General features: G+C 38.7%; 1 protein-coding gene across 2 annotated transcripts in view; it reads left to right on the plus strand.

Annotated features, from left to right (window-relative positions):
• Positions 1 to 27,584, plus strand: part of LOC122885791 (contactin-associated protein-like 5) — an 85,264-nt gene that overhangs the window by 42,052 nt on the left and 15,628 nt on the right. For both annotated transcript variants that reach the window (XM_044217428.1, XM_044217429.1), the window contains 10 exons: positions 427 to 570; positions 675 to 834; positions 6,514 to 6,620; positions 11,094 to 11,213; positions 15,138 to 15,338; positions 19,562 to 19,718; positions 20,779 to 20,906; positions 22,281 to 22,451; positions 23,603 to 23,821; positions 27,038 to 27,277. In XM_044217428.1, coding sequence (XP_044073363.1) covers positions 427 to 570; positions 675 to 834; positions 6,514 to 6,620; positions 11,094 to 11,213; positions 15,138 to 15,338; positions 19,562 to 19,718; positions 20,779 to 20,906; positions 22,281 to 22,451; positions 23,603 to 23,821; positions 27,038 to 27,277 — 1,647 coding nt within the window. The remainder of the gene's footprint in view (positions 1 to 426; positions 571 to 674; positions 835 to 6,513; positions 6,621 to 11,093; positions 11,214 to 15,137; positions 15,339 to 19,561; positions 19,719 to 20,778; positions 20,907 to 22,280; positions 22,452 to 23,602; positions 23,822 to 27,037; positions 27,278 to 27,584) is intronic.

Here is a 27,584-nt window from a genome sequence, read left to right on the forward strand (position 1 = left end):
TGTTGACAAGTGACACAGCGGAGGGAGGTATTTTTGTTCTCTTGTTTCAGTGTCAACTGAACTGTGTGAAGGAACTGTGCTGAGAGGAAATTTGGGGATTTGTCGGCAGTATTGGCAACTATTACAAAATTAAAAGTATATAAGAAGTGTATCTTCAACTAATCCCAAACAAAGGTGAAATTAATAATAAACTATCATCTTTTTCTGTTGCCACTGTTTGTGCTGCCCTGATAACACAGGTACTGGTGGCTGCTGTGGAAACACTACCACTGACAATATCACACTCAGATGAACCAGAATGCAGTGGTAGAAATTCTTCACAGCCTCCAGGTCTACAGGAAAATGGACACAACAAATATCTCTTTCTGTGCTACAGACCACTGTTTGCCATTTCAGCGAGGCTTAATGTGAAATGTTCTTCTTTAGGTCACAGAGTCAACGATGGTCTGTGGCACTCTGTGAGTCTCAACACGAGGAATCTACAGATCACTTTGACTGTGGATGGTGAGTCATCCTCCGCAATTGAGCTGTGGGAACAACTGGAATCAAGAGGCAACTTTTACTTTGGAGGTTAGTCGATTCTCACAATGCAAGATTACTTAATTTTTTCTCTTTAACACACACTGCAACAGTATATTTCTTGAAATCTTCTATCATGTGTTATTTCCATCCAGGCTGTCCCACCATGGACTGTCAGCACCTGACTCCGGCCTTCCAGGGGTGTATGCGGCTCATTTTCATCAACAGCCAGCCAATGAATCTCAGTCATGTACAGCAAGGATTGCTGGGAAATTCTAATGAGCTTCAGTTTGACACCTGTAATATAAGAGACAGGTAAAGTAGTTTGAATTTCTTATTTACACCTTTATTTAATTAGAAACAGTTCTCACAGATATCTCACAGAAAACCTTGACATTCAACAGTCAAAATGTGTCAAACAATAAATGTGTCAAACATTATCCAAGTTGGCAGCAGAGAGATATTCATGCCCACATTGTTAATTTGTGGATCGCAGTGTGTTGTCTGCAGAGCTGCCTGAAAGTCACTGACATCTTGTCCTATAGAGACAAACGCTGACAGGATCATCCAATTAAATTGTAACAAACTCGGCAACACCTTCTCTGGCAAAGGACTATGCTAACAATCTGCTCCCTACTGTCCTGTGTGGCATCCCTCCCTATCCCTAGCCCTCATTACCCTGCACAGTTGTGGGCCCTGTGAATGGGACTGGCAGACCTATGAGCTCCTGAATGACTGCATGTGGCTCTGAACATTTATAGGAACGAGACAAACATGCAAACTGCAGTTTTTCCTTGTATTTGCCCTGAGGAGAGTCTCTCCTTTGTCAGATTTCAAACTACCTGCTTCTTGTCTAGATTGTTCGCTGTCAGAGGATATGCAAACACAACAGCGTTGCCAGTTATGTCAGTGGCCGAAGTGATGCACTGTAGGAAATGAACGATGGAATGAGATGTTTTCTTTTCCCAAGCTAAGATGCATTCATCTTTTTCATGTGTAAATGTTTTGGGTTTTTTCCAAAAAATGTATACTGTATATAGATGGATAAGCGCAAAAGTGGTGTGGCAATTGGGGTAAAATGTTTTTATATTTTAAATAGCTCTTGGTGAACTCTTTCTGATGGATAAAAAAAAACACATTTCTAAACATTCTAATCAAGAAATATCCTTAAAGCTACACTGATCACTTTTTGGCCACTAGGGGGCAGAATAACTCCAAAACAAGCTGACAGACACAGCCCCGAAATATTATTTCATATAAAATTGTTATGGCCAACATGTTAGCAAACAGTTCAACAATTGCCTCCATACCTACACCAGAGACAGGGGTTTAAATCTGCATTAATTGATTCTTTGAACATTTTTGAGGGAGTAGCTGGATGTAAACACATATTATCATCTTGTAAAGTTGATATGGCAAACGTGTTGCCTATTTACACATTAACAGACACAGACCAACATAATCATTAAGTCCAATATTCACTCACCTTTTAGCTCTGGTGTGGTCTCCACCAACTCCTGAGGGAAATATCTGGCTCTTTAGCTGCTAAATGTTCTAGTTTCTTCACCAGCTAGATGCTAACTTTGGTTGTCATTTGGTGCTGGGCAGATACTATACAGTGGGTTTATCAGAGCTTTTTGCTGAAAACAGCTGTCTTCTGGTGCTGGAAACAAGGTTGATAAGGACAGTGAGTCTGAACTACAACTGTAAATGTGTCATAAAACCAAACCGATAAGCAAAAGAGGTTAAAAAGCTCCTTAGAGCTGCAGAAGTGATTGATAATTCTCTTTGTGTTTGTCACTTCAAATGGCTGCTTTTGCAAAACATGTAGTCATTTCACTTATTGTTCATATAAACAGTATTGATTATGGAGCTTTAAGAGTTGTGAAAAACTCTACTGTAGTGTAGTTTTTCTTAATTTTTGAAAAATATTAATAGTCACTGCATAATTTATTTCGTAAAAAAATGCGAGCATAGAAAGTTTGTGATGTATCCTATAAATGAAGCAACCAATCTTCATGCATTATGCAGTATATGTATATATAGCAACAAAGAAAGGTATGCACGTATGTGAGCGGGTGTCATTATCCACACATTATCTCTGATGTCTTTGCAACATCCTGTGCTATAATCTGTTGACATGACGTGTGAGGCTGCTGTACTCAGCTTTGCAAATGTTTATTCGGTAGTGTGATTTAACTTACTGTGGCCTATTTAATGACCCTGAATATGACAAAATTAACGTTTATCAGAATTATTCTCCTTTTCTCTTTGTCTAATTAAATCTTGTGACTCAGTTTATAGTCACTGTGCACTTAGATGTGCTGGCTACTGTAATTCCATAACCTGTAAGGGCACCCATGAACACAACAGAAAATAGCTTGATGGTAATTAAACCAATGGCTGCAACCTTATCCATGTGCGACTGGCCGCTCCGCTGCAGTTAATAGGTGGGAGATGAAAGTGTATGAAATTATAGATGCATGCTCGAAAGGCTGGCAATTATGTGAAACTGAAGGAGGCTTGAGGAAGGGACTATTAATCAGAAGAGTGTGGTTTGAAATTTCTGTGAAGCGCTCATTGTGTCAAAATCCCATTAACAGGCATTCTAGTCTGAAGGTGACAGTAATGCTTTTATTTTTAGAGAAACGCTGCAGCGTGTCAGTTCTTTCAAATTCAGACAAGGGCACAGTATGAGACACCATCATTTCACAGTTGTTTGGGATTTTTAATGAAACATGAATAAACAGCAAATTTGTCTTTTGGGTGAGTTCCAAAGCGTGTGTTCATAATTGCATACAAAAGAATAAAGAGAACAGTGAGCAGGGGTCTTGCTTACCTGATAAATAAAAGATCAGGTTTGCAAAGCCTAACAAAAGAAGTGTCTCTATTAGTACCTAATACAAATGCCTGAGAGGTTTGTATGATCTTTTGTTTTGCTGTCAAGAAATTGTTATTGTTTTGTGCTGCTCCTAATATGAAACAGTTCTCACAGATATCTCACAGAAAACCTTGACATTCAACAGTCAAAATGTGTCAAACAATAAATGTGTCAAACATTATCCAAGTTGGCAGCAGAGAGATATTCATGCCCACATTGTTAATTTGTGGATCGCAGTGTGTTGTCTGCAGAGCTGCCTGAAAGTCACTGACATCTTGTCCTATAGAGACAAACGCTGACAGGATCATCCAATTAAATTGTAACAAACTCGGCAACACCTTCTCTGGCAAAGGACTATGCTAACAATCTGCTCCCTACTGTCCTGTGTGGCATCCCTCCCTATCCCTAGCCCTCATTACCCTGCACAGTTGTGGGCCCTGTGAATGGGACTGGCAGACCTATGAGCTCCTGAATGACTGCATGTGGCTCTGAACATTTATAGGAACGAGACAAACATGCAAACTGCAGTTTTTCCTTGTATTTGCCCTGAGGAGAGTCTCTCCTTTGTCAGATTTCAAACTACCTGCTTCTTGTCTAGATTGTTCGCTGTCAGAGGATATGCAAACACAACAGCGTTGCCAGTTATGTCAGTGGCCGAAGTGATGCACTGTAGGAAATGAACGATGGAATGAGATGTTTTCTTTTCCCAAGCTAAGATGCATTCATCTTTTTCATGTGTAAATGTTTTGGGTTTTTTCCAAAAAATGTATACTGTATATAGATGGATAAGCGCAAAAGTGGTGTGGCAATTGGGGTAAAATGTTTTTATATTTTAAATAGCTCTTGGTGAACTCTTTCTGATGGATAAAAAAAAACACATTTCTAAACATTCTAATCAAGAAATATCCTTAAAGCTACACTGATCACTTTTTGGCCACTAGGGGCAGAATAACTCCAAAACAAGCTGACAGACACAGCCCGAAATATTATTTCATATAAAATTGTTATGGCCAACATGTTAGCAAACAGTTCAACAATTGCCTCCATACCTACACCAGAGACAGGGGTTTAAATCTGCATTAATTGATTCTTTGAACATTTTTGAGGGAGTAGCTGGATGTAAACACATATTATCATCTTGTAAAGTTGATATGGCAAACGTGTTGCCTATTTACACATTAACAGACACAGACCAACATAATCATTAAGTCCAATATTCACTCACCTTTTAGCTCTGGTGTGGTCTCCACCAACTCCTGAGGGAAATATCTGGCTCTTTAGCTGCTAAATGTTCTAGTTTCTTCACCAGCTAGATGCTAACTTTGGTTGTCATTTGGTGCTGGGCAGATACTATACAGTGGGTTTATCAGAGCTTTTTTTGCTGAAAACAGCTGTCTTCTGGTGCTGGAAACAAGGTTGATAAGGACAGTGAGTCTGAACTACAACTGTAAATGTGTCATAAAACCAAACCGATAAGCAAAAAGAGGTTAAAAAGCTCCTTAGAGCTGCAGAAGTGATTGATAATTCTCTTTGTGTTTGTCACTTCAAATGGCTGCTTTTGCAAAACATGTAGTCATTTCACTTATTGTTCATATAAACAGTATTGATTATGGAGCTTTAAGAGTTGTGAAAAACTCTACTGTAGTGTAGTTTTTTCTTAATTTTTGAAAAATATTAATAGTCACTGCATAATTTATTTCGTAAAAAAATGCGAGCATAGAAAGTTTGTGATGTATCCTATAAATGAAGCAACCAATCTTCATGCATTATGCAGTATATGTATATATAGCAACAAAGAAAGGTATGCACGTATGTGAGCGGGTGTCATTATCCACACATTATCTCTGATGTCTTTGCAACATCCTGTGCTATAATCTGTTGACATGACGTGTGAGGCTGCTGTACTCAGCTTTGCAAATGTTTATTCCGGTAGTGTGATTTAACTTACTGTGGCCTATTTAATGACCCCTGAATATGACAAAATTAACGTTTATCAGAATTATTCTCCTTTTCTCTTTGTCTAATTAAATCTTGTGACTCAGTTTATAGTCACTGTGCACTTAGATGTGCTGGCTACTGTAATTCCATAACCTGTAAGGGCACCCATGAACACAACAGAAAATAGCTTGATGGTAATTAAACCAATGGCTGCAACCTTATCCATGTTGCGACTGGCCCGCTCCGCTGCAGTTAATAGGTGGGAGATGAAAGTGTATGAAATTATAGATGCATGCTCGAAAGGCTGGCAATTATGTGAAACTGAAGGAGGCTTGAGGAAGGGACTATTAATCAGAAGAGTGTGGTTTGAAATTTCTGTGAAGCGCTCATTGTGTCAAAATCCCATTAACAGGCATTCTAGTCTGAAGGTGACAGTAATGCTTTTATTTTTAGAGAAACGCTGCAGCGTGTCAGTTCTTTCAAATTCAGACAAGGGCACAGTATGAGACACCATCATTTCACAGTTGTTTGGGATTTTTAATGAAACATGAATAAACAGCAAATTTGTCTTTTGGGTGAGTTCCAAAGCGTGTGTTCATAATTGCATACAAAAGAATAAAGAGAACAGTGAGCAGGGGTCTTGCTTACCTGATAAATAAAAGATCAGGTTTGCAAAGCCTAACAAAAGAAGTGTCTCTATTAGTACCTAATACAAATGCCTGAGAGGTTTGTATGATCTTTTGTTTTGCTGTCAAGAAATTGTTATTGTTTTGTGCTGCTCCTAATATTTGTTCTGAAAGTATCAAAGCGCTGGAAATTGGGCAAACTTTGAAGATAAAAGTGTATTAGCAGTAAACAGCTGAAACAATGATTTGATTAGTTAACCGACATAATTAGCATCTATTAGCAACTATTTTGATAATCAATTCTCTTGTTCCAGCTTTTTAAATGTGATCATTTGCCTCTCTTTTCTGTTTTATATCATTGTAAATTAAATATCTTTCAATTTTCGACTGCTGGTTAGACAGAACAAGCATGTATATTGTTTTATTTATTCTCTGACATTCTATAGACAAAACAATTAATTGAATAATCAAGAAAGTAATGACCAGATTAATCAATAATGAAAATAATCTCCTGATAGTTAATGGTCGTGTAAAAACTTCTTTTTTCAGATGCCTTCCTAACTTGTGTGAGCATGGAGGCCGCTGCTCTCAGACATGGAGCTCCTTCTCCTGCGACTGTTCAGGAACAGGATACTCTGGAGCAACCTGTCACAACTGTGAGCAGTTCGTCTCACTTTCATTTCTTCACCTAGTCTCAAACCTGCTATTATACCCTCTGCACCTCCCTATGTATTCTAGGTCTACTGAGCTGTGTCATTTGATTCGACACACACATCTTTACCTGTCTTGCTCAGAGCTTTCTTCGCTTTGTGCAACTGAGAGGCAAAGCAAAAACTTGTCCTGCTTCAACCTGACATGACCTTACAATCATTGCTGCTATTCTCACTTTCAAATGTCTGAGAATCTGATTTTTACTATTTCTTTAAATAGCTTTAGACTTGCTTACTTTAGACTGACTCTACATGTAGGAGTATTTCCTTACGGGTGTCATTTTTTGACATCCTGCAACATCGCCTTGATATTTGCTGTGGAGACGGCTGTTGGAAACTGTGTGAAATTCCCCTGTCCCAGAATACTGATTTCTTGCTTATATACAGGCAAACACAGTTTTCTTTGCAAGTCAGAGGGAACATGACAGATGAGAGCATCTGCTGAGTTCAAAATATTTATAATTTCTTTTCACCACAACAGTCATCAACTTCCCCAAAAAACACATAAAATCAACTTTTTTCATCTACAGCTTAAACCTGAATATATGAAACTTGAGTATTTGAAACCATTTGCCAATTGACCATTGGCTGTAGTAGGAGCAATACTCTTTATGTAAAGCGTGTGAGGTGGTGTCTTCTTTAGCCTTTCCAAAACCAGAAAATACAAGAGCAAAAGTGTAAGGAATGGATTAAACAGTGTGTTTTTCTGCTCTGCTGTGAGCTGCAAATGTTAGCATAGCTAACCATCTTACTACCTATAGTAGGGTTACATTAAAAAAACAAAATGCAATAGCACATCCACTGCGTAGTATTTCCCCACAGTTTGGAAGCTGATCCTGGATGCTGCTATATCACAGTGTCGGGTAATGTTAGCGGCTCTGTCCTTCTCTTTACTTCATTTGGGCAAGTTTCCACTACAGCACCTCCAGTCGAACTCATTATCCAAGATAGCATTACATTCCCCAAACTTTTGTAAGCCTGGTACGTTCAAACTGAAACATATTTTAAAATACAAACAAAGTATGTAGAAGCCAAGTTATAATGAAATACAACTCTGATCTTTCCTCATCATATTTATGATACTGGTACTAACTAGCTCCATGCTGCATTACAAGAGCAACGCTGCTTCTTTATTTACATGTCTACATGGATCATCAACTGGTGAGGATGTTGACTTTTTGCCTGGGACCGGTTAGCTTTAGCCTCAGTCTTCTAGCATGGTGTATATAGTCATCAAATGCATGTTCAAGACCCTTTTACAGGGTTCTCATTTTAGAACGAGTCAGCTGGAAACATAAAAAAGTCAACCAAATCATGGAGCTAACATTAGCTTAAGTATTGAGCTAGCTACAGCTAACAGATAAAATCTGCTAGATGTCATTTCAGCCAACAAAAATGACAGTCGCCAGCTAAATATCTGAAGTCTGCTTTTGTCTACCTCTGTCTGAAATCAAGGAGCCATTGTTTCAATGAAGAGAGAGAATTTCAAAGTGGTAAATCTGCCACCGTTACAACTGTAAACTGCTGTACACGAACACAAAGCGACAGGCATAGCAACAGTAACTGGGTCATTATACGAAAACGTGCCATTTTGTGTCCCTCAGAAAAAAAAAGCTCTGTAAATCTTAATAAACCATGAAACAAATAAAATATTTTATAATTTAGTTTCCATAATATGTCTCAAAATATAAGAATAAATTAATTTCTGTTTCTTTTGTTTTTAAAGGATTTTAATCACATTTTTGTGCAAAGCATCTTGCAGAAATGTTGAAAATGGCCTGTCCTCTGTAGGATTTTTCTACTTCTACTTGCTATCGAGGCCAAAAAGTCAAACTCATCATAAAAACATATACTTCTATAAACCCTTAAGTGTCAGTTCATTAGTCATGAATGGATTTTATTCTTAACATGTGTCAAATTTAAAAAAATACAATTTAGTCGGGTCCCTAGGTTCTCGTCAACCCTGTTACTTTTTATGAAAACCCTCTTTAAAGATAATGGACTTTTCCAAAAGTTGCATCAGTTCCAGGAAGTGACATCATCTGCCTTTCATGAAGTTGATGGTAGAAGACAAGGAAGTGTTCTCTTCTTTTAATGAATTTTCTTTGAGTTTATGTAATGTCTGAAAGACAGGGACACGCTCATTGTGTCAGCCCTGTTACCAGAAAAGCATACGTTAAAAGTTATTTGTACATATTTAAAAATTTACATATATAACAACATTTAAGCCTCTCATTAAGGCACATAATGTGGTGTCATTACCTATACCTCATGGCTAGTAATGGCCGCCAATAACCTTTTCGTCAACCCTGTTACCGTCAACCCTGTTACCATTCCAGGGTAACAGGGTTGACGCAAGTATGCTTTTGTGTGTCTTACCCATGTTGTATACCCAAGAAGGATTAAATCAAGGGCAACTGGACTTGGTACTTCCATATTTGAAGATATTGCCTCTCATCCAAGGGTTTTCTTTAGTTCTAAATGACTGAAAAAGTACCGCATGCAGAAATATGGACAGAGTGCCATTGGTCTTCCAAGAAGAAGGTGGAAGACTTTAGATGGAAATACACTTTCTTTCTCTCGAAAGAAAAGCTCCGCATTCCAACACATATAAAATCAAGTATCAGAGCATTCTATGACCGGGATGATGTCAGTCGGGTCACCACTGGGAGAAAACAGACAATAACGCTAAACAAAGTAAAAAAACAGAAGAGATTTCTTGTTGATACACTGTTAAACCTTCACAGAAAGCACGGCACGTAGAAATACGGAAAGACATCTGGTCAAAACTTGTTGGGTAGGCAGACAGGAATGTTACATTAAGTGATCATTAGTGATCATTGACTTTTGTTTATTCTGTTAAGGCCAAACATGTTCAACAGTTAGCTTTTCCTTTGCTCCGGTCCTGAGCGCCAGTACTTAAAACGTTGTTGTGGACGTAGTTGAGGACTAACGACTGTCTACTGGGCGGGAATGGTTAACAAAAGAAATCACTGCATCACCATTCACCTTCAGGATAGAATCAGGAAATGGCCACTCTGAAATGTCGATATGTGTCTAATCTTGAAACCCAATTTCTCTAGACATAAGATTTTTCACCAGTTTACTTCCTCCATGTTACAACACACTTGATCTATGATCTGCATTTTGTTTTTTATACTTTTTTATAGTGGCCTTTAGTAAGTGATCGTTAGTGGTTTTTGCTTATTCTGTTAAGGCCAAACATGTTCAATTGGTCATTTAATTGCAATGTAATGTTAATGTTTTAATGTTAATGTTTTAATAAAACAATTGATTTACATTTACATCCGCAGAATCATCATAATTTTTCATAATTTTTATGCTAAAATATCTCAATAGAGCATTCTACAAAATATGCTAATTAGTCATGTTGAATTAAAGGTTTATGAATGTCCAATTAAGACTCCATTACAACCATAACTGTAACCAATACAGTAACTGTTGTCAACCCTGTTACTGATGTGTCAACCCTGTTACTTGTATAATATTCTAATATCATTTAAAAATGAAAATAAAAATGTAACCAACTAATTGTAAATGTTTAGTAAGGGAGACTAATAATCCACTCAAAATTGAATTGAGGCGTTTTATTTTTGTTTCCATACATTTTTCTTAAAACAGAAGATGCTGGGAGAGTGTCATTTGTAAATGAATATATTCATCCACTAAAAAAGATAAAACTTTCAATATTCTCAATTCACAAACACTCTTAATGTAACAATGGGGATTGTCTTTCACAGTATATCAGATTTGTTCTATATATGTATTTAAAACCTTTTCAAAAAGTAATTAATATGTCGGTAACAGGGTTGACCAAACACACACATTTATGTTGGTATATGAAAAAATTATAAAAATAAGATAGCCTGAGATGGCACGGCACATTTCCCTGAGAGGTAAGGATCTACTTCATCCAAAAAGGGGCTTAAAGATTTTCAAAACAGTACTTTGAAAATCAAACATTAAAAGTGGGAAATGGCACGTTTTCGTATAATGACCCAACTAACGGGGGTGGGAATCAGCAAACATTCAGTTTGGTGATTGATTTCAGATACTTTAGTGTGGCGGATTACATGTCCTTTAAGCAATGATAAAATTACATTTCTTTCATAAATCCTGTTCAAAGAGATTTTTAATTGGACAGTGAATACACCTCAAAATTATATAGTGAATAAATTCTGTTCAGGCCTTTCAGTAGTCATATATACAGCTGTAGTATCCAAAAAGGCTATAGAAAGAGCAGAAACATATGTCACCAACAGCCACTTATTCACAAGTATGAAAACAATAACTTATGAACAGTTCATAAATAAAGATCACAGCCAGTAGAAAGCTGTTGGAGCGTGGGCTGATTCTTGGAGGAATAACTGATTTCTGTCCCCACTCCGCTTCTTCCAGCCATCTACGAGTCGTCTTGCGAGGCCTACAAGCTGATTGGCAGCTCCTCGGGCTTCTACTCCATTGATCCAGATGGGAGTGGTCCCCTGGGGCCCACACAGGTATACTGCAACATGACAGGTGAGATCATTGGAGTTCATATGTTGTCACCTTTGCTCTTTTTGAGTTCCACTGAGAACTGGCAGAAAGCACAGAGTAAAGAGTCCACTCACTCACAGAGATGCACTGCATCGATCCATACCACAACGGCTATCTGACAATTTACCATCCAGTAAGAAATCATTACGGCCACGTGGAAGTTCCTGAGAGTTTAGAACATATCTGTGGGAAATCAATATTGTAACCGTCCATGTGGTTACACTGCAACAATTCAGCATCTCAGGGTGCTTTCACACCTAACCTGTTTGGTTCAGTTAAAACAAACCCTGGTACATTTGCCCAGTTAGACCAGTTAATTTGGGCCGGTGTAAAAGCTGTCAATCGAACCCTGGTGCGGCCCAAAGAATCGGGCCGAGACCTCTTGAACAGCAGGGTCTCACTTCGCTTCCAAGCGGACTCTGGTGCGGTTTGTTTGTGGTGTGAAAGCAAACGGACCAACCACAATATTTTTTGATAGTAGATATGAGATTTTAACATGATTTCAAAAGCTAAACTACTATTAAATCCATCTTCTGATTGTGAGCTGTTGAGGAAGCGATCCTATAATCAATCTGTATAAGCAATGTATGTAAATCTTTTGATAACCATGGTAACATGTATGCGCGTCAGCAAGTGAGTATGGGGATTTTCCCTGATCAAACAGACAGTCAAAAGTGGTTAAAATTGCAGTGTGTTGTGCTTCTATCCTACTCCGTGTACTTTGCCAGTTCATTAGGTCCATTAAAAAGTAAGAGAATATTTCTGTACGCCTCTTTTCTGTCCTGTCTCTATCTGTTTGTCATTGCAGTCGATTTGCAGCCTACTAATGTAATGTTAGCCTACTAACTAACATTAGAATCATTGCATGACCTGCTGTCAGTCGCCGGAATTTGATTTCCCCACGTGGGTCCTGATGATAAGCTGATGATACAGGATAATAACAATAAGCAAAACTGTCCAATCAGTAAGTTACCTGTCATGTTTACTCCCCTTGGTTTGTGAACACGACCCAGACCAGAACTTAAATGCAACAATGTATAATATTTTCCCTTGGTCTGGCTAAATGAACCAAACTACAGATGTGAAAGCACCCTCTAATGGTCCTAAACACTTATTTTCTTAAAATAAGAGAAAACAACCTTCCAGATAAAGTGTGACAAGTCATTATGTTTATACAACACCCTGCCTTTTCCTGTCTTAAACTTTAATTAAAAGGGAAAACAAGTTATCTTAGTTCCCCCAACAATGCAAGCACCCTTCGGTTCAAGAAGCATCTTGTGCTTTTCAGGTTTCACTGAAATCAGCCATGTAGAAGTTTTGGCTTCTCAAATTAAAAAGAGTCATGAAAAGATTACAACTGAACAAGCTTGCAAGTCTAAAGCTCCCATAGTGGCCTCTAGAGGCTGCAGTTTTCATTAGAGCATGGGGTCATTAAAATCAAAAGGGTTAATCCCCTGAGCATTAATCTGCTCAGTAAATTTCACGGCTGTCTGCCATTAAATTATGAGATAGTTTGTGTGCAAGACTGACATGTTGAACTAAGGGTGGTCCTGTAGAAAAGTGTCCAAAATGGAAATACATTGATATATACAATATATATATATATATATATATACAATACATTTCTCAATGAATTCCACAACAGACTACCCATTAGATTTGGATTTCCCTGTGTACAACTGGGACCATGAATATCCACATCAAATTTCACAGAAATTTGCCCATTGATTTTTGAAATACCATGAATGTGTTCCTCAAGGAGAAGCGGTTAACGTTAAGGGTAAGGAGTCAATAAAATCATAACAAAACATGCTCTGGGCAGCACAAATATCCATACTAAATTTCATGGCAATCTGTTGAGTTTTGGAGACGAGGAATTCCCATTTGACCTTTAATTATTTACAGAATACAATTAGTATAATTTGGCAGGACAGTTGGATTTGTGTAACTAGTTTTATGTTGACAGTCTAAAAGCAATGGTCTTTTGAATTTGGAAACTTGGACCTTACATTTTATCATCCCATTAGACCTGCTGTATCAGTGTGATTTTTGATGGCAAGAACACAATGTGCTCCGTATCACCTGAACTGTCACCTGAAATGTGACATTTGACAGACAGGGAGAGGGACACAACCTGATCCGTGGTCCTCATGACATATAGGACAAAACATATTCAGTTAAGTTTTGACACTGTGGAGACAGTATTCATCACCGAGCTGTCACAACTTTCTCAGCTACTTTGTCCTTTCCAAGGTTAATGTCCCGGTGATGTTACAGAGGAGAGCGCTGCTACCACTCGCTGTCTGGTTCTGGCATTTTGTGTTTTCAGTCTCCTCCTCACAGATCTGAATTGTTCGGCAGCAGATGTGCCTCAACTTGACCTCTATTAAGGAATCTATTAGAAATGTAAATAACTCTAAGCCTGACAACCTGATGTGAATAATCACAAAGTGGAGAGGGATTTTCTCTAAGGCTGAGTAAACACATAAAATCCACATAATGGAAATCGAGTGGGGATGGAAATAGGATGGATTCCTCGTCTGATTTTATTGTACAAACTCTTAACTCCCCTTTGTATGTAAATTGATATAAAATCAGTCAGTTCACAATCAACAAGAGTTAGAAATTCAAAGTCAAGTGTCTCATACTATAATGCACAAATGCTGCTGGCAAAAAAAAAGAAGAGTTCTTCTGCTGTGATAAGATGGTGTCATGTGGAACTGTAAGGTTTATTTTCAGGATGATGGAGGTTTTAGGTTCATAGATTGGGGTTAGAGAAGGTTGGCAAATTGTTGCTTGGAAACAAGTGCATTCATTGGGTTTTCAGTGATGCAAAACTGCAAAGATTTGTGAAATCTCACCAGCAACACAGATGGTTTATCCAACAACACCGAATCACTGTCAATAGCAATTGCGTAGCAACATGATAAATCAAAACACCTACTGTATTAAATGATTTAGTTTTAATCAGTTCATTAATGCCCTTATTTGTGGACTTTAAACAGCAGCTTCTAACTTGACTGTTTAGTTCAATTCAACCATTCTTATTAAGTATGGGTCTATATTTTGTTTTATGTTTTATATGTTCTATTACTTGAAAGCATATATTTTTCATTTAGTCTTTAATTTGTTTTTATTTCTTAAAAGCGCACCTGTCCACCAAACTTACCCCAGTGGCCCCGTCTCATCCAAATGAATGCACATTTTTTTGTGATGGTGGTGCTACATCGATTACCTGAATTTCGAAATGCGAATTTTCTGTCAACCCTGGATGTGAGATTTAATGATTTAATGTAACAGCAATGAGTGCTGAAAATTATAAATCACGTTTTCCCGTCATGACAATTGAGATTGTGTCATTTGCGCTAGGAAATAAACCTAAAAAAATATGTGTTTAGAGGAAATGGTACGCATGAAGCGTTGATGCTAACAGGTTTTCGCAGTTCTTCTGTATGAGGTGTGGGCAGTATGCTAACAGAGTGACATGTTTTTTGTATTCAGAGGCTAACAGTTTTCATTTTAAAGGACATAATAAGGACATTAGGTTCATGTTACCAGGCTAACGCCCAGGCCACACCTGGCCTACCTCTACCTGTGCGTGACGGCTACCTTGCTGCTGCCGCCAGCCCTGTCTTTCTAGGAAGTGTGAAAAAAAGTTATTTTTCATGTCTGTGACATATTCTACAGATATAGACATCGAAACGTTAGTGAAAGCTGTAATGCTGCTGTTTAATATGACAACAGTGAAAGGTGTGAACTGTTGGTGAGCACAGTGGGATCATGCTAACAGGCTAACGCATATTTGTTTTTGTTTGCAGATGAAAAGTGTTAGAGCATGCTAACAATCTAACTGTATCTGTGTATACAGTGGGTTCATGCTAACACAATAAGACGTTTTTCATTTAGAGGAGAAGGTGTGGACGGTGTTGACGCACAACAGCACAGCTCCAGTTACAGTCCAGGGCTCCTCTTTTCGCAAACCTCACATCCTGAAGTTCAACTACAGCACGTCACCTGAACAACTTCGTGCCATCGTATCAGGGTCAGAGCAGTGCCAACAGGAAGTGGTTTACAACTGCAAGAAGTCCCGTCTCTTTAATACAAAAGGTGAGTATTATTTTCCTTTGAATGTGAAACTTGCACAGAGCTGTAGGATTTATGAGCTGAGATCACATCATTGTTTTATGCTGACAAAAACTGTAAAATATGTGAAAATAAAATATGGTGTGGCTGCATTAAAACCCGAAGGTTGAAAGCCAGAAATGGAAATTAGAATGTCTTTATGTTCTCTAATGAAGATATTGCTCTGCAAGCTGCTACAACTCACAAGCCAACAGTCAAGTTGGGTTTTATATGATGGGCGGGGTCTTTTTTTTTTCTTTTTTTTTTTCACATATATTTCGGATCTACCAAGAGATAACTAAACAGGGATACGGGATTAGATCTAGAAATTAAAATGTTTTTTTGATTTCACTTTAAACAGCTGAGATTTGAGTAACCAGGCTGTCAGTCCCACCCTTGACCACACATTGGCGACGATGCACACTTTTGTAGTTTGCCGACCAACAGAGGAGAAGAAAGACGAGATTTTGCTGCTGTCCTTTTGTTTTGGAGACCTAAAGATTTAGCCGACTTAGTTGGTGTTCAGACTGAAAACTGAAAAACTAAAAAATGCAAAGGCCTGCGTTAGTGGAGGAGTGTTGAGACATGAAATACGAACAGGAAGTGTATTTTGAGTAACAGATGAATGCGTTTGAAGGCTTATCAGACGCCAAAACACTGCAAAATGGCTTACAATACTGTGAGACAGGATTTTCTTTACTGTTTTATCATCAGTCGTGACGATCGCAACTTAAACAGTAGAAATACAGCATTCCTGTTACAGTGTTCTACCAGAAATGTCCACTTGCACGTCAATGCAGCACCTTGCCAGATGACGTTGCATTGTGTTGGGGCAAAAGTTGAGGCAGGTTTTTCACACACAGTTAAAGTCAATCTGAACATGGCCACAGTGTGGACGTTGTGTGTATTGAATGTTCTGTTCTTTGCAGCATCAGGGGAGTGTTTGAAAGTCAGGCCGTCTGTGTTTTGTCACATTAGGAGCTGCTGCCCCTTCAACCCCCTGCCTTCTGCTTCGCTCTTCTTGTTATATTCATACAATAACTAGAAAGGCGCTCTCCAATCTTTTTGTGTGCATTCATCTTGAACTCCTCTGGCACCTATGGTGTCGCAAACATCCAAACATTTGCTCTTAAATCATGAAACATTCATGAAGTCCCAGATTCCGCCATTCCCCTGGTGCCATGCGTGTGCAAACAAACAAGTTCATTATCACACCAGACATCAAAGAGAGACAGAAATCTGGCTATTTTATAGCTGCATGAACACTTTCAGAAACAGTTGTTGTGTGAGCGCAGACATCTCCTGTGGAAGAAGGTGAAACGTCTCTTTATGCTTCACTTGTCGACACAAACAATATCACTCTTGACAACAAACGTACTTTACAGCATATTAAAATTAATTATTGGACAAAATTGCACTTATGCTAATTTACAGATAAAAAAACAACAACCGCAGCTGTTCGAAGTAGCCTACTGGGATTACAGAGGCAGGCATGTGCCAAGAAGTTCTGAAGTTCACCTCCAGTTGTAGAGTTTAGCTGTACAAACTCCCAGAAAACTGCAGGTCCGCTGCAACTCTCAGTTCTTTTAAATCAAGGCTGAAGACCTTTCTGTGTGCCGCTGCCTTATATTAAATCAAATAATTATTCATTTCTTACACTGCACTGTAACTTCTGTTGTTGTATTTTATGCTATTTTAGTTTCTATTTTATCTTGTTTTTATTTTCTATTCTCTTGGCTCTTTAATGACATTTAGATGTCCTTTTGTGGTGTGTTTCTTTTGCACTTAGTCACAATGCTTTTGATGTTTTGTGCGAAGCGCTTTGAATTGCCTTGTTGCTGAAGTATTCTATATAAATAAACTTGCCTTACATTGTAATGATTTGCATTGTTAAACACTTGTTTTTTTTTCTTATTCAATACCTGTAATGAATTAAGTTTGCTTTGAGGCAACTCTGTGGCTTTTAACATGATAGTGAAGAAACAAACATTCACAGCAGCAATTTAGTGACTGCTCTTCTCGCTGTCCTATTCTTCAGTCCTGCTTGTTATTTTCACATTCTTATCCAGCAATATTGTTTCAGTGTTGCTACATTTGTTTAGGTATTTGTTTGTGTGGGTATACTGTATGAGGCAACTTGGCATTTAGAAAACCTTAATTAAAGCCTACAACACACTCATCTTTGTCCACCTGACTGCTCTGGCTGGTTGTGGGGCTTTATGCAGCAGTTGTCAGAAGTTTGATTTCCAGTCATTCCAGTAAAGGAGAGAGTAAGATGCATTTGCTTTCTTGCTGGGAACAAGTCCTGTCAATATCCAGCCAATCTGAGGCAGAGGGTGAGACTCACCTTTCCTTCAGGAAGTATTGATTGTTGCCTTTTCTTATTTGTGTACCTGTTCAGGGTCTGGATAGTGTTTTAAAAACAAGCTGCAGAATAGGAGGAAAAGGGATGCGGTATGTCTGCGGTGAGTGACAGAGATAGAGGGTAAAGACAATAAAGCAGGTGTTATTATCAACCTTTGTAATGCAAATTGAGGCTGTCTAGCCACCATTGTTCTAGCCCACATGATCTTATCCTGTCTGTGTTTCAGCATTGCATACAACCAACTTTTGTCTTTCCAATTTTGGTCAGACTGTGGCATTGTTAGTCGAAGGCCATCAGATCCTGTTTGGAGAAGATTTGAGTGTTATCTACACAAGAGCAGAATTTCACATGGGCAAACAGAGTGAACTGATGGAGATGGAACATTCTTTGCTGTCTCAGACTGACCTGGTGACTTAGATTAATACGACATGTGTATCCATATATAAAAATGTTGCCTAATACAGCTATAATGTATGCTGGGAAGAAAGAAATCGCAGCAGAAGCGTGACACTTGATTAAGTATTGTGACACGTAGCTTAATGGGCTTTTTCTCGCTTTCTGGCCTCATCTCCAATGCAGGGTCACACTGTGTGACAGATGATTGAAGCTGGACCACTTGACCCCATAGTGGAATTAACAAATTGTGCCTTTATGGCTTCACTGTGGCCTCATTGACATTCACATCGTGTCATGAAATGTCAGCAAAAAAATCAAAACAAATAAATTCATGCAATGAAATAACATTTGCACGATTCATGAGGTAATTGTACATTTAAAAAGAATGTATCAGAAATGAACTGTTTTGACTTGAAAGCTCTGTAACTAAGTCACGTTTTTTTTCTTTAGTTGTTAATTCCTGTTTTACCCTGTTTGTCCTGTAATTTACTTTCCATCCCATATTATTCTTATTTATATTTAAAGCAATGTGTTTATGTTGGTTTGAGTTTTGCGGAAAGGTCTCTGTATAAGCACAGGTTTTTTATTTATTTGTTTGTTTGTTAGTTTATTTAACAGGGACCATTCAGATAAACATTGTTACATACAAATGCAACACTCTAGTTGCAATGCAACAGATGCAACGTATACGGGGCGTCTAGCTGTGGCTGATTTGCAGCCCCGTCCCCGGTTCGGCTCTGGGTTAAAACAGCCGAACAATCTACACATCTATATGCATGTGTGTATGTATTGCATATGACTGCAAACAGTGACATCTAGGTGTGTGTGTGTGTGTGACTTTAAGTATGAATACAGTATGTGAAATGTATTATGTATGTGTGTACAGTATATGTAGCTGTGTTTGTGTATGTGAATATCTTGATGTGTATATTATATCTTGCATATTGCTCTATTTTTAAGTGCAAACAAATAGACAAATTAAGTGTGCTTGAATAGTTTTTTTTGTCTTTCCCAGTGTTTGAACACTTGATGCGCTGACTTTTGACCAAAATCTTCTAATTATCTGAAACCTGTGTTTTTTGTTTATGTTGTGAGGTTTGGTTACTTACCTTTAGTCCCAGTTTTATTTGCTTGATTTTATTCTCATTATAACGTCTCGTGTTATGTAAGCCTCTCGGCACAGCTGCCTCTGACAGAACAGGATTTCTGTAGCATGCTTATCTACAAATTTTTCATTTTTGTTTGGTGTATTTGTTAATCTTTTTTTTTTTCCCAGTGCACTTCCATACATATTTTTTTTTGCATTTTAAGATAAAGCCATTGAAGCAAAAGCAATACAATCTTTCAAATATAACCCATGACCTTGACCTACTTGAGCTTGAGCTCTGGGATCTGGCAGGCATCAGGCTGCTGCAGTGGTCGCTGACTGTCTGGTGTATTGTTGCAGATGGCAGTCCGCTCTCCTGGTGGCTGGACCGGGAAGGAGAGAGACGAAGCTACTGGGGAGGCTTCCTGTCTGGAGTTCAGCAGTGTTCCTGCAGCTTGGAGGGGAACTGCATCGACATGAACTACTTCTGCAACTGTGATGCTGATACAGACGCATGGTACATAGTGCAAACACTATTATTTTGTGCACCCCTTTCATATCAATGAGGGTAGGCTAAATAACAGAAACACCTCTCTGTATAATGCAGTTCAACAGCACCACAAACTACATCCTCCACAGTGATCATGAAGTTGAATCAACACCTCTCGAAATAGTTTAAACAAAAACTGAACATTTAGTTTAAAAAATGTATTGCAGGACTGTTGTATTAGACTGCATTAGTTTTAGCTAGGTGTACCTAATAAACTGGCAACTGAGTGTATGTCTAACCCACACCTATAGGATCCCCATCCTGCTCTAAATATGAGGATCCAAATATGTATAATTAACAAACATGAAAAAAAAAAAGAAATAGAGACAAGACCACTAGAGAAAAAAACTACATATGATAATATCAGTGATCTCTCATAATTGCTCTGTGGTTGACCATAAACTACCATCCTGAGATACTTAAGCCTAATTAGTTAGGCTTTTAACAAAAATCTATTCAGAGAGAATATTCCTAAATCGCTAAAACCACTCACAGAGCACCAAGAGCAGCTCAGAGTCCAGAATATGTTCAGTGTTTTTCTTCTGCATCTTTCTACATAAATATTCAGTTTCTTGAAAATGAATGTATATGTAAAAAATATTCATGTCATTTTTGGAGCTCATTATCTGCCTTAGATGGTGTCTGAATTTCTTCAACAATTTCATATACCAGTAGGTACTCTGAAATGATTAATTACAGCTCATTCATAATATACAGTTATGATCAAACTAATCAGATTAATTTCTAAGCACTGAATGAAGAAACAAAGGCTGCATTATAGTTTTGTATTATACGTTTTCTGAATGTCTTTGTTTACAATATGTTAATCTATTCCAAAGCTTCTCTCGATTCAGCTCAGTTTGCATATTTCCAGAGGCAGTTGTCTGTATTGTGATAGATTGCTGCCTTTTTAATGTGTTTACTCTGCATTCTGTGCTAATGCAGAGGAATGGATGCCTTTATCTGGACCCCATAAAGGCATCCAGTCCCAAGGGCTCTGTGTTACTATTTATTTTTTGTGTCACAGGGCTAATGACACAGGAATCCTCTCCTATAAAGACCACCTACCAGTGAGCCAGATAGTGATTGGAGACACCAACAGAACGGGCTCGCAGGCCGTCTACCACATCGGCCCTCTGCGTTGTTATGGAGACAGTAGGTGATCACCTCAGTGAGGAAGCTATTGTGCCAGATTTGGTTGCAGATGGAGACCTTGATTTACAGGCTTAGTGTTGATCAGAGACAAAACATTCTCAGATGATGTCGTTATGCCTCATGTGTTTATTCACGGATAGAGAGTAGAACATCATCTGTTCTGTTACAAGTTGGACACCTGGCTGTGTGGACTATAACCTCTTAAAATCAGCTGGAACTACCAGTGGGTCCATCTTTACAAACTCATGTTGTGCAGCCAGGCAGGGGTGCCAAAATGGGGGGTCAAAGATGGACAGCAGCACTGGAACATGAAAGAGATTGTAGACATTTACAGCTTCATGTCCCAGAGTGAGCTGTGGACATAGGGCAGGGAATTTTTAGTAGCTCATTTGCAGTCAAATGTAGTTCAAACCCCCATGATTTAAACTTTAAATCCAAGTGGAGATACCAATGTTTCCTAAAGACATCAAATATGTCAGGCTGAAGTATGTCTAAAATGTATTATTATCAAGAATATTTCCAGGAACAATACCTGTGATGTGTATGAGACATTCTTATCATAATCTGGACTATTATGAATATATGAACATGAACTGTAAATGAATTTGTTTTTATATAAAAGCAGATGCAAATAATTGTATGGCAAACACTTTTCTGAGAGTAGAAATAGGTTAGGCAGTTTGCATTTAGTTTCTAGTAATGCAGCAAAACGAAAGCCAGTATTTTTTACCTTGAAATAGTCCTTTGCTGCTTAATAAAAAACAAAAATCTCAAACATAATGGAAACTGTTACTCTTATGGTATTTTTTGACATCATTTAACTCTGGTACCACAGCATCCCATAACAATGAGTTCTCCTAAAAAAAAAAAAAAAAAGTTAAATTTTTTTATGTGCTCCAATAAAACAGCTCATTGAAAAGCTGGCACCTGGTGGAAATCGTCATACGTTGTGAAATACAAAGACTGTCTCACCACAAAATCAACAGCATTGGTTGTTGTTTCAAATGCTTAAAATGCTTAAAACTATCTATTATGATGTTTTCCTGACAATGGACCTCTTGCAATTCTGCAAATGGCTGTGTTCCTCCATTAGAACAGTGATTGTTATACAATTGCAAAACCTCTCAGAGAGGAGATTGAGACTGTCGAGTGTACAAAGTGTGTGACACCAGAAACCAGAAGTCAACATTAGAAACATTTTGACAGATCAGATGTCATGTTTCATTAAATCCCTCCTGTCTTGTATTTCTTCATTGTGAATGTGAGGAAAGAATGCAAGTGAGGGAGACAATTTAGACAAATGAGACTCACCTTATTTGGTACATTTCTCCTACCTCCACTTTACGGTCATCTTTTCTTTCCTTCTTCTTTCAGAGTCTATATGGAATGCAGCGTCTTTCTACCAGGAGTCCTCCTACCTCTACTTCCCCACCCTGCAGGGCGAGCTCGCCTCTGATATCGCCTTCTACTTCAAGACTAGCACTCCTTCAGGAGTGTTTCTGGAGAACCTGGGCCTCAAGGACTTCATCAGAATGGAGCTCAGCTGTGAGTCAACCAGAATAAGAGAAGTGCAGCATGTACAAAGAACATGACAAGGTCATGCACACAGAATGCAAAAAAAGGAACAGCCATACATTAGAACACCCACAAAAGCTGTCAGCGACTTATTTTTTTCTCACATGGAAATGCTAGCTGTACTGTAGTTGATTTCAGCAAGAAGCAGGCTGTCAGGTCTGCACAGCATGAACCTAATGACACAGTCAACAGCAATGTCAGGCTGTCATAGTATACATTAAATGCATTTCCTTGCTACCCATGTAATGAATCTGAAATCCTTAAAGGGAAATTTCACCGCTGGAAAGGTGGTATTTTCATAAAACTGGGCTGTCTATGCAGTAGAAAGATATTATAAAATATTTTTTAAATTGGTAATACATGACCAGAGAAAAGGGGCTGTGGTATTCCCTGTTGTTCAAAAGGTAGAAAAACTACAACAACCAGAATGCACTGGGCCCATTGCCTTCCAAGGGCACTCCCACTCCCAAACTTCCCCAACTACTACAAACAGCAGGTCAGAGCTCTTACGTTAGGCTAAACTCTGATAGCACCGCCAGGCAACAAACTGGGGCAGTGTATGTGCTAAGCCTCATAAAAACTGTGTATTGTATGTTTTCACACTGCTACGTTGCCATGCTAATAACAAAACACTGTCGCTATTGCACTTAGTCTATGCTCATAAGTCCGTTTTGCCCCTCAGGCAAAATCTTTCTTGCATTAAAGAATTAAGGGACATGAGCTTGTACTTACCAAACAGCATGTTTAATAAGCACAGGTTACATGTCCAGTCCTCAGAGAGGTGGTTCAAGAATCAGTGGATTAGTTTATTTATTATAGGTGTTAAAAATATGTGGAATTTTTTTATTACATTGTGTTTTCTTTACAAACCTGAATGAGGAGTTCTCAGGATATCTGGAGCCACTATGTATTACTGCAGCATCAGAGATATTGTGAAATATTGACGAGCTGTCAGCTGAGCCCCCTCATGAATCTATTCAGGTCATCAAGTTTTCCCAGCAGCATTGTATCACATTGCATCAGAGAGGGAGGATAGAGTAGCACATAAAAAACCTAATATCACATTCAGTCTGACCTGGCTGTCATGTGTGTGTGTGTATGATTCCCCACGGGCCTCCCAGCTCCCTCAGTGGTGACTTTCTCTTTTGATGTGGGAAACGGTCCGGTGGTCCTGTCCGTGAAGTCCCACCTCCCTCTGAATGACAGACAGTGGCACTACGTGAGGGCAGAGCGCAATGTGAAGGAGGCATCCCTGCAGGTCGACCAGCTTCCCCTCCGCTTCCTGGAGGCTCCAGCTGACGGACACCCCCGCTTACGGCTCAGCAGCCAGCTGTTTGTAGGTAGGCTCGTCATCAGATTGACTAAACCTCCACCAGAGATGGGTTTATATAAACCTGCATTCATTCATTTTTTTGTGCATTTTGGGGGAGCAGTGCAGCAAGCCGTAAACGCAACATTGACATATTATCACCTTATAAAACTGATATGGTTAACAAGCTAGCAAACAGTTGCCTATTTACCCATCTAGTAGACACAGAGTAACATCTGCAGTAATTTGGCTCTGTTATTGGTCTCCACCAACTCCTGAGGGAAATATCTGGCCCTTTAGCTGCAAAATGCTCCACACTGTTCACCTGCTAGCTGCTAACTTCTAGCAGGAGCAAAAAAAAGTGACTAGTGGAGAACCCTGCTGGAAATTAGGTTGATGAGAGTGGGGAGAATGAAACCAGTACAGTAAATTTTAGGGCAATTAAAAGCAAAACAGTGAGCTGAAAGACAGTAAGACGCTCCGGAGAGCCGAAGGGAACTGCAGAGTCGGGGGATTATTCTCTGTGGGTTTATCACAAGGAGCGACACTTTTCACATTGCACGTAATCATTTTTTTTCATTGTTAATATAAAAACAATTAATGATAGTGCTGCTTTAGAGGAAAGGTTCAGATTTCAGTCTCAGTCTGTCTCAGCACAACACTCACATGCCATAGCCTATGTGCTTTGACTTTGAAAGAGTTATTGGTCGCTGTAATCATTCCTCCTCTCCAAACTGGCCTTGAAGTCATCCTTTTGTAGCACAGTGTAACTACACTGAAAGAAATGTGACATGTAAGTCCTCCAGGCTTGCTGTTTAATGACGATGAGGCTTCCAAATCAAGTGGGCGTTATAGTTTTTGTAGTACAAATGTTCCTCTTTGTGTTTTCCTCTTCTGTATGCACAACTACCAGGACAAAGATACTTGATTTGGCTAACTCAGACTACAGAAGTCTCATATTAGCTTTGGCTAAACTTTAAAGTGCATTTTTACACAGAGAAAGGACTGTGGATTTTGTCCTCTATCTCTTACAATGTAGTCGTACTACAAAGGTGTCTCTTCACAGCCAGAACGGAGAGAAGTGATTACAGATAACAATAACTCTTTAAACGTACATTTGTCCTGTGAGTACTGTATTAATATAGACTTGAAAAAATGCAAACCTGTCCTGTAAGCTACTGTGAAGAACTAATGTATTTTATTATTATTTCATTATTGCTCTGGTTCAGGAGCATGGCTGCTCTCTTTCTCCTCTCACATTTCTCCAGCAGCCTTTCCCCCTCTGACATTTTAATGTGTCTCCTTAATAATACACCAGCCCTTTGGAGGAGACAGAGACACCATTTAAAAAAGTGGGGTTTTTTTCACGTGTTCTCCATTTTAGGCCTCAGTTCATGCACTTCATGGATCGTTTACTTTAAGAAATAATTTATCAGAGGAGTGAAATGACAAATGGAAGCAATAATCCTCTGTGGACCTCAGAAGAACTTGTCATTAGATGAAAGGACGCATCCATTCTCTCAGAATACAAAGTTAATACGAATGTGTGATTATGTCGGTTCTAAAGGCTTTCCGGCCATTTTAAAACTGATTGCTAGTTTGAAACAGTAGATAAAAAAAAAATTACTAACGTTTTATAAAATAAGAAGTGGGAAGATAACAAAAAACACAGTTTTATTGATTGTTTTAAAACATTTTCAATATAAAAAATATGTCTACAAGTACATACCATATATTTGCTGAAACAAACAAAATAACATTATGTGATTTTGCCTACATAGTACTCTAAATCTGTATTATACAAAACTTATCTTGATGTAACCAGAAAGGTTAAAAAATAACATTGTATTAGTTTCTGTCGTATTTTATCCAAGACGTTTAACACTAGCACTATTCGACAGAAGACAGATGTAGCTCGTTGGTCACAAACAACTCTTGTGATGGATAATGGAACACCGAGGCGCACTATACTGACATGAATGTTGAATTTCTCACTTACTCCACATAGGATTATAACTGTGAAAATGTTTTAAATATACAGTAGCTCTACAGTATATTATGTAACACAGTAGGGCTTTTAATTATTTATTTAAAAGCTCCTTCCATTTTTTATAGATTTTAGTAAACAGTGACAGATACATCCTGTTCTTTAAGTAACACAAGATTTGTACTAAATAATGTTTCTGTCTAATTACATTGTAATTACACTGTAAAAGGCTGCAACCCCAAGCTGTATTAAATGCCTTGATTCTGATAGTCGACCTGAACACATATAGACAGTTTTCAAGTTTGCAAACAACCGAGGACGAATGTAGTTCTGGGGCAGAAAACATGTTTAGCTTATATACCGACATTTTTAGCATGTACAGTAGGAATAATGCAATTTGACAGAAACAAGTACAATTACATTTTAGACGTACATTTATATGTGGTTCTCATCTTAGCATTTCAAACAGGTTTTTACAACATACCACAGTGTGATAGGCATCTGAAGGCTAAACATGACAAATGTAATTTCAGTGAGAAACGGCTAGTAGCATTATAACGCTAACTCAAATGACACAAAGTTGGCTCTTTCAGGTAGTGAGAAATGGTGTGCGTGTGTCCCAGGACCCAGACCATCAACAGGCAGCACAGTTAGATAGCATGAAAGCCACCTCACATAATATATAACTACCAGTGACATTAGCATGTATGATATGTCCAGAGCACAGAGACCCCCTCCCGATAGACGCGCCTCTCCTGCTAGATATTACCAGTAATAACATTAGTATGTATGGAAGCACTGCTGTGTCACCAACCCTTGTCATCAAAATATACCAAACACTGAATTAAAGTCACCAAACGTATAATAAATGCCTGAAATATAAACAAGCAAAGTTTCACTCCGTATGAAATAGTACAGGATTTAACAAGTATTATCAGCCTCAGGGGATCATGAAAGGAGATTATACCCACCTGTTTGTATGTTTTTTCTCACATAAATTATAGGCATAACAATTTGATACATTTCCCACATCTCACAGGGACATCTCTTGGAAACTTGTCTAGTCCATTGCATTGTATATTTAGTCTTAATGAGGTTTCATAAGCTTAAGTGGCTACAGAGTTGCACACTGGAATTAAGTAAATGTCTGTCGTAAATCCTCATCAGCCTTAAAGGGAATCGTGGTTATAAAGTCATCAAAGATGCTTCTTAGCACAGCCAGAAAGCATTAGATGTGACTAACGGCTGTCCTCGTCTCAGGAGGAACAGCGACCCAGCAGAGGGGCTTCCTGGGCTGCATCAGGACTTTGACCATCAACGGCGTGAGCTTCGATCTGGAGGAGAGGGCCAAGATGACGCCGGGGGTGAGCTCTGGTTGTCCCGGCTACTGCAGCGGCTCCAGCAGCCTCTGCCACAACAGAGGGAGGTGTATCGAGAAGAGCAATGGCTACGTGTGCGACTGCTCCCAGTCCGCATATGGGGGAACCACCTGTAACCAAGGTGAGTGCTGATCAATCTCAAAAGCTTCACACTTAATGTAATTCTTTTAATAGATTAATGTTGATTACAGCAAACAAATAATCGATCATTGTCAAGGTTATTCCATTACAGCGCATCAATACAAATGCGAGTAATGCAAGAGGCAATTAATACTTGTCCTGACTCCAGACTCCAAGAACATTTAAAATGCATTAGACCAAATTATCTCCTGCAAAATGTGAGCACAGAACAGAGCACAGACGGCAACTGAAACCCACCGACACAGAGATAGAATAGCAGTAGGCTGAGCAAACAGCCGTGTAGACAT

The sequence above is a fragment of the Siniperca chuatsi genome, linkage group LG12 (genome assembly GCF_020085105.1).
Source record: "Siniperca chuatsi isolate FFG_IHB_CAS linkage group LG12, ASM2008510v1, whole genome shotgun sequence".
Classification (NCBI taxonomy): Eukaryota; Metazoa; Chordata; class Actinopteri; order Centrarchiformes; family Sinipercidae; genus Siniperca; species Siniperca chuatsi.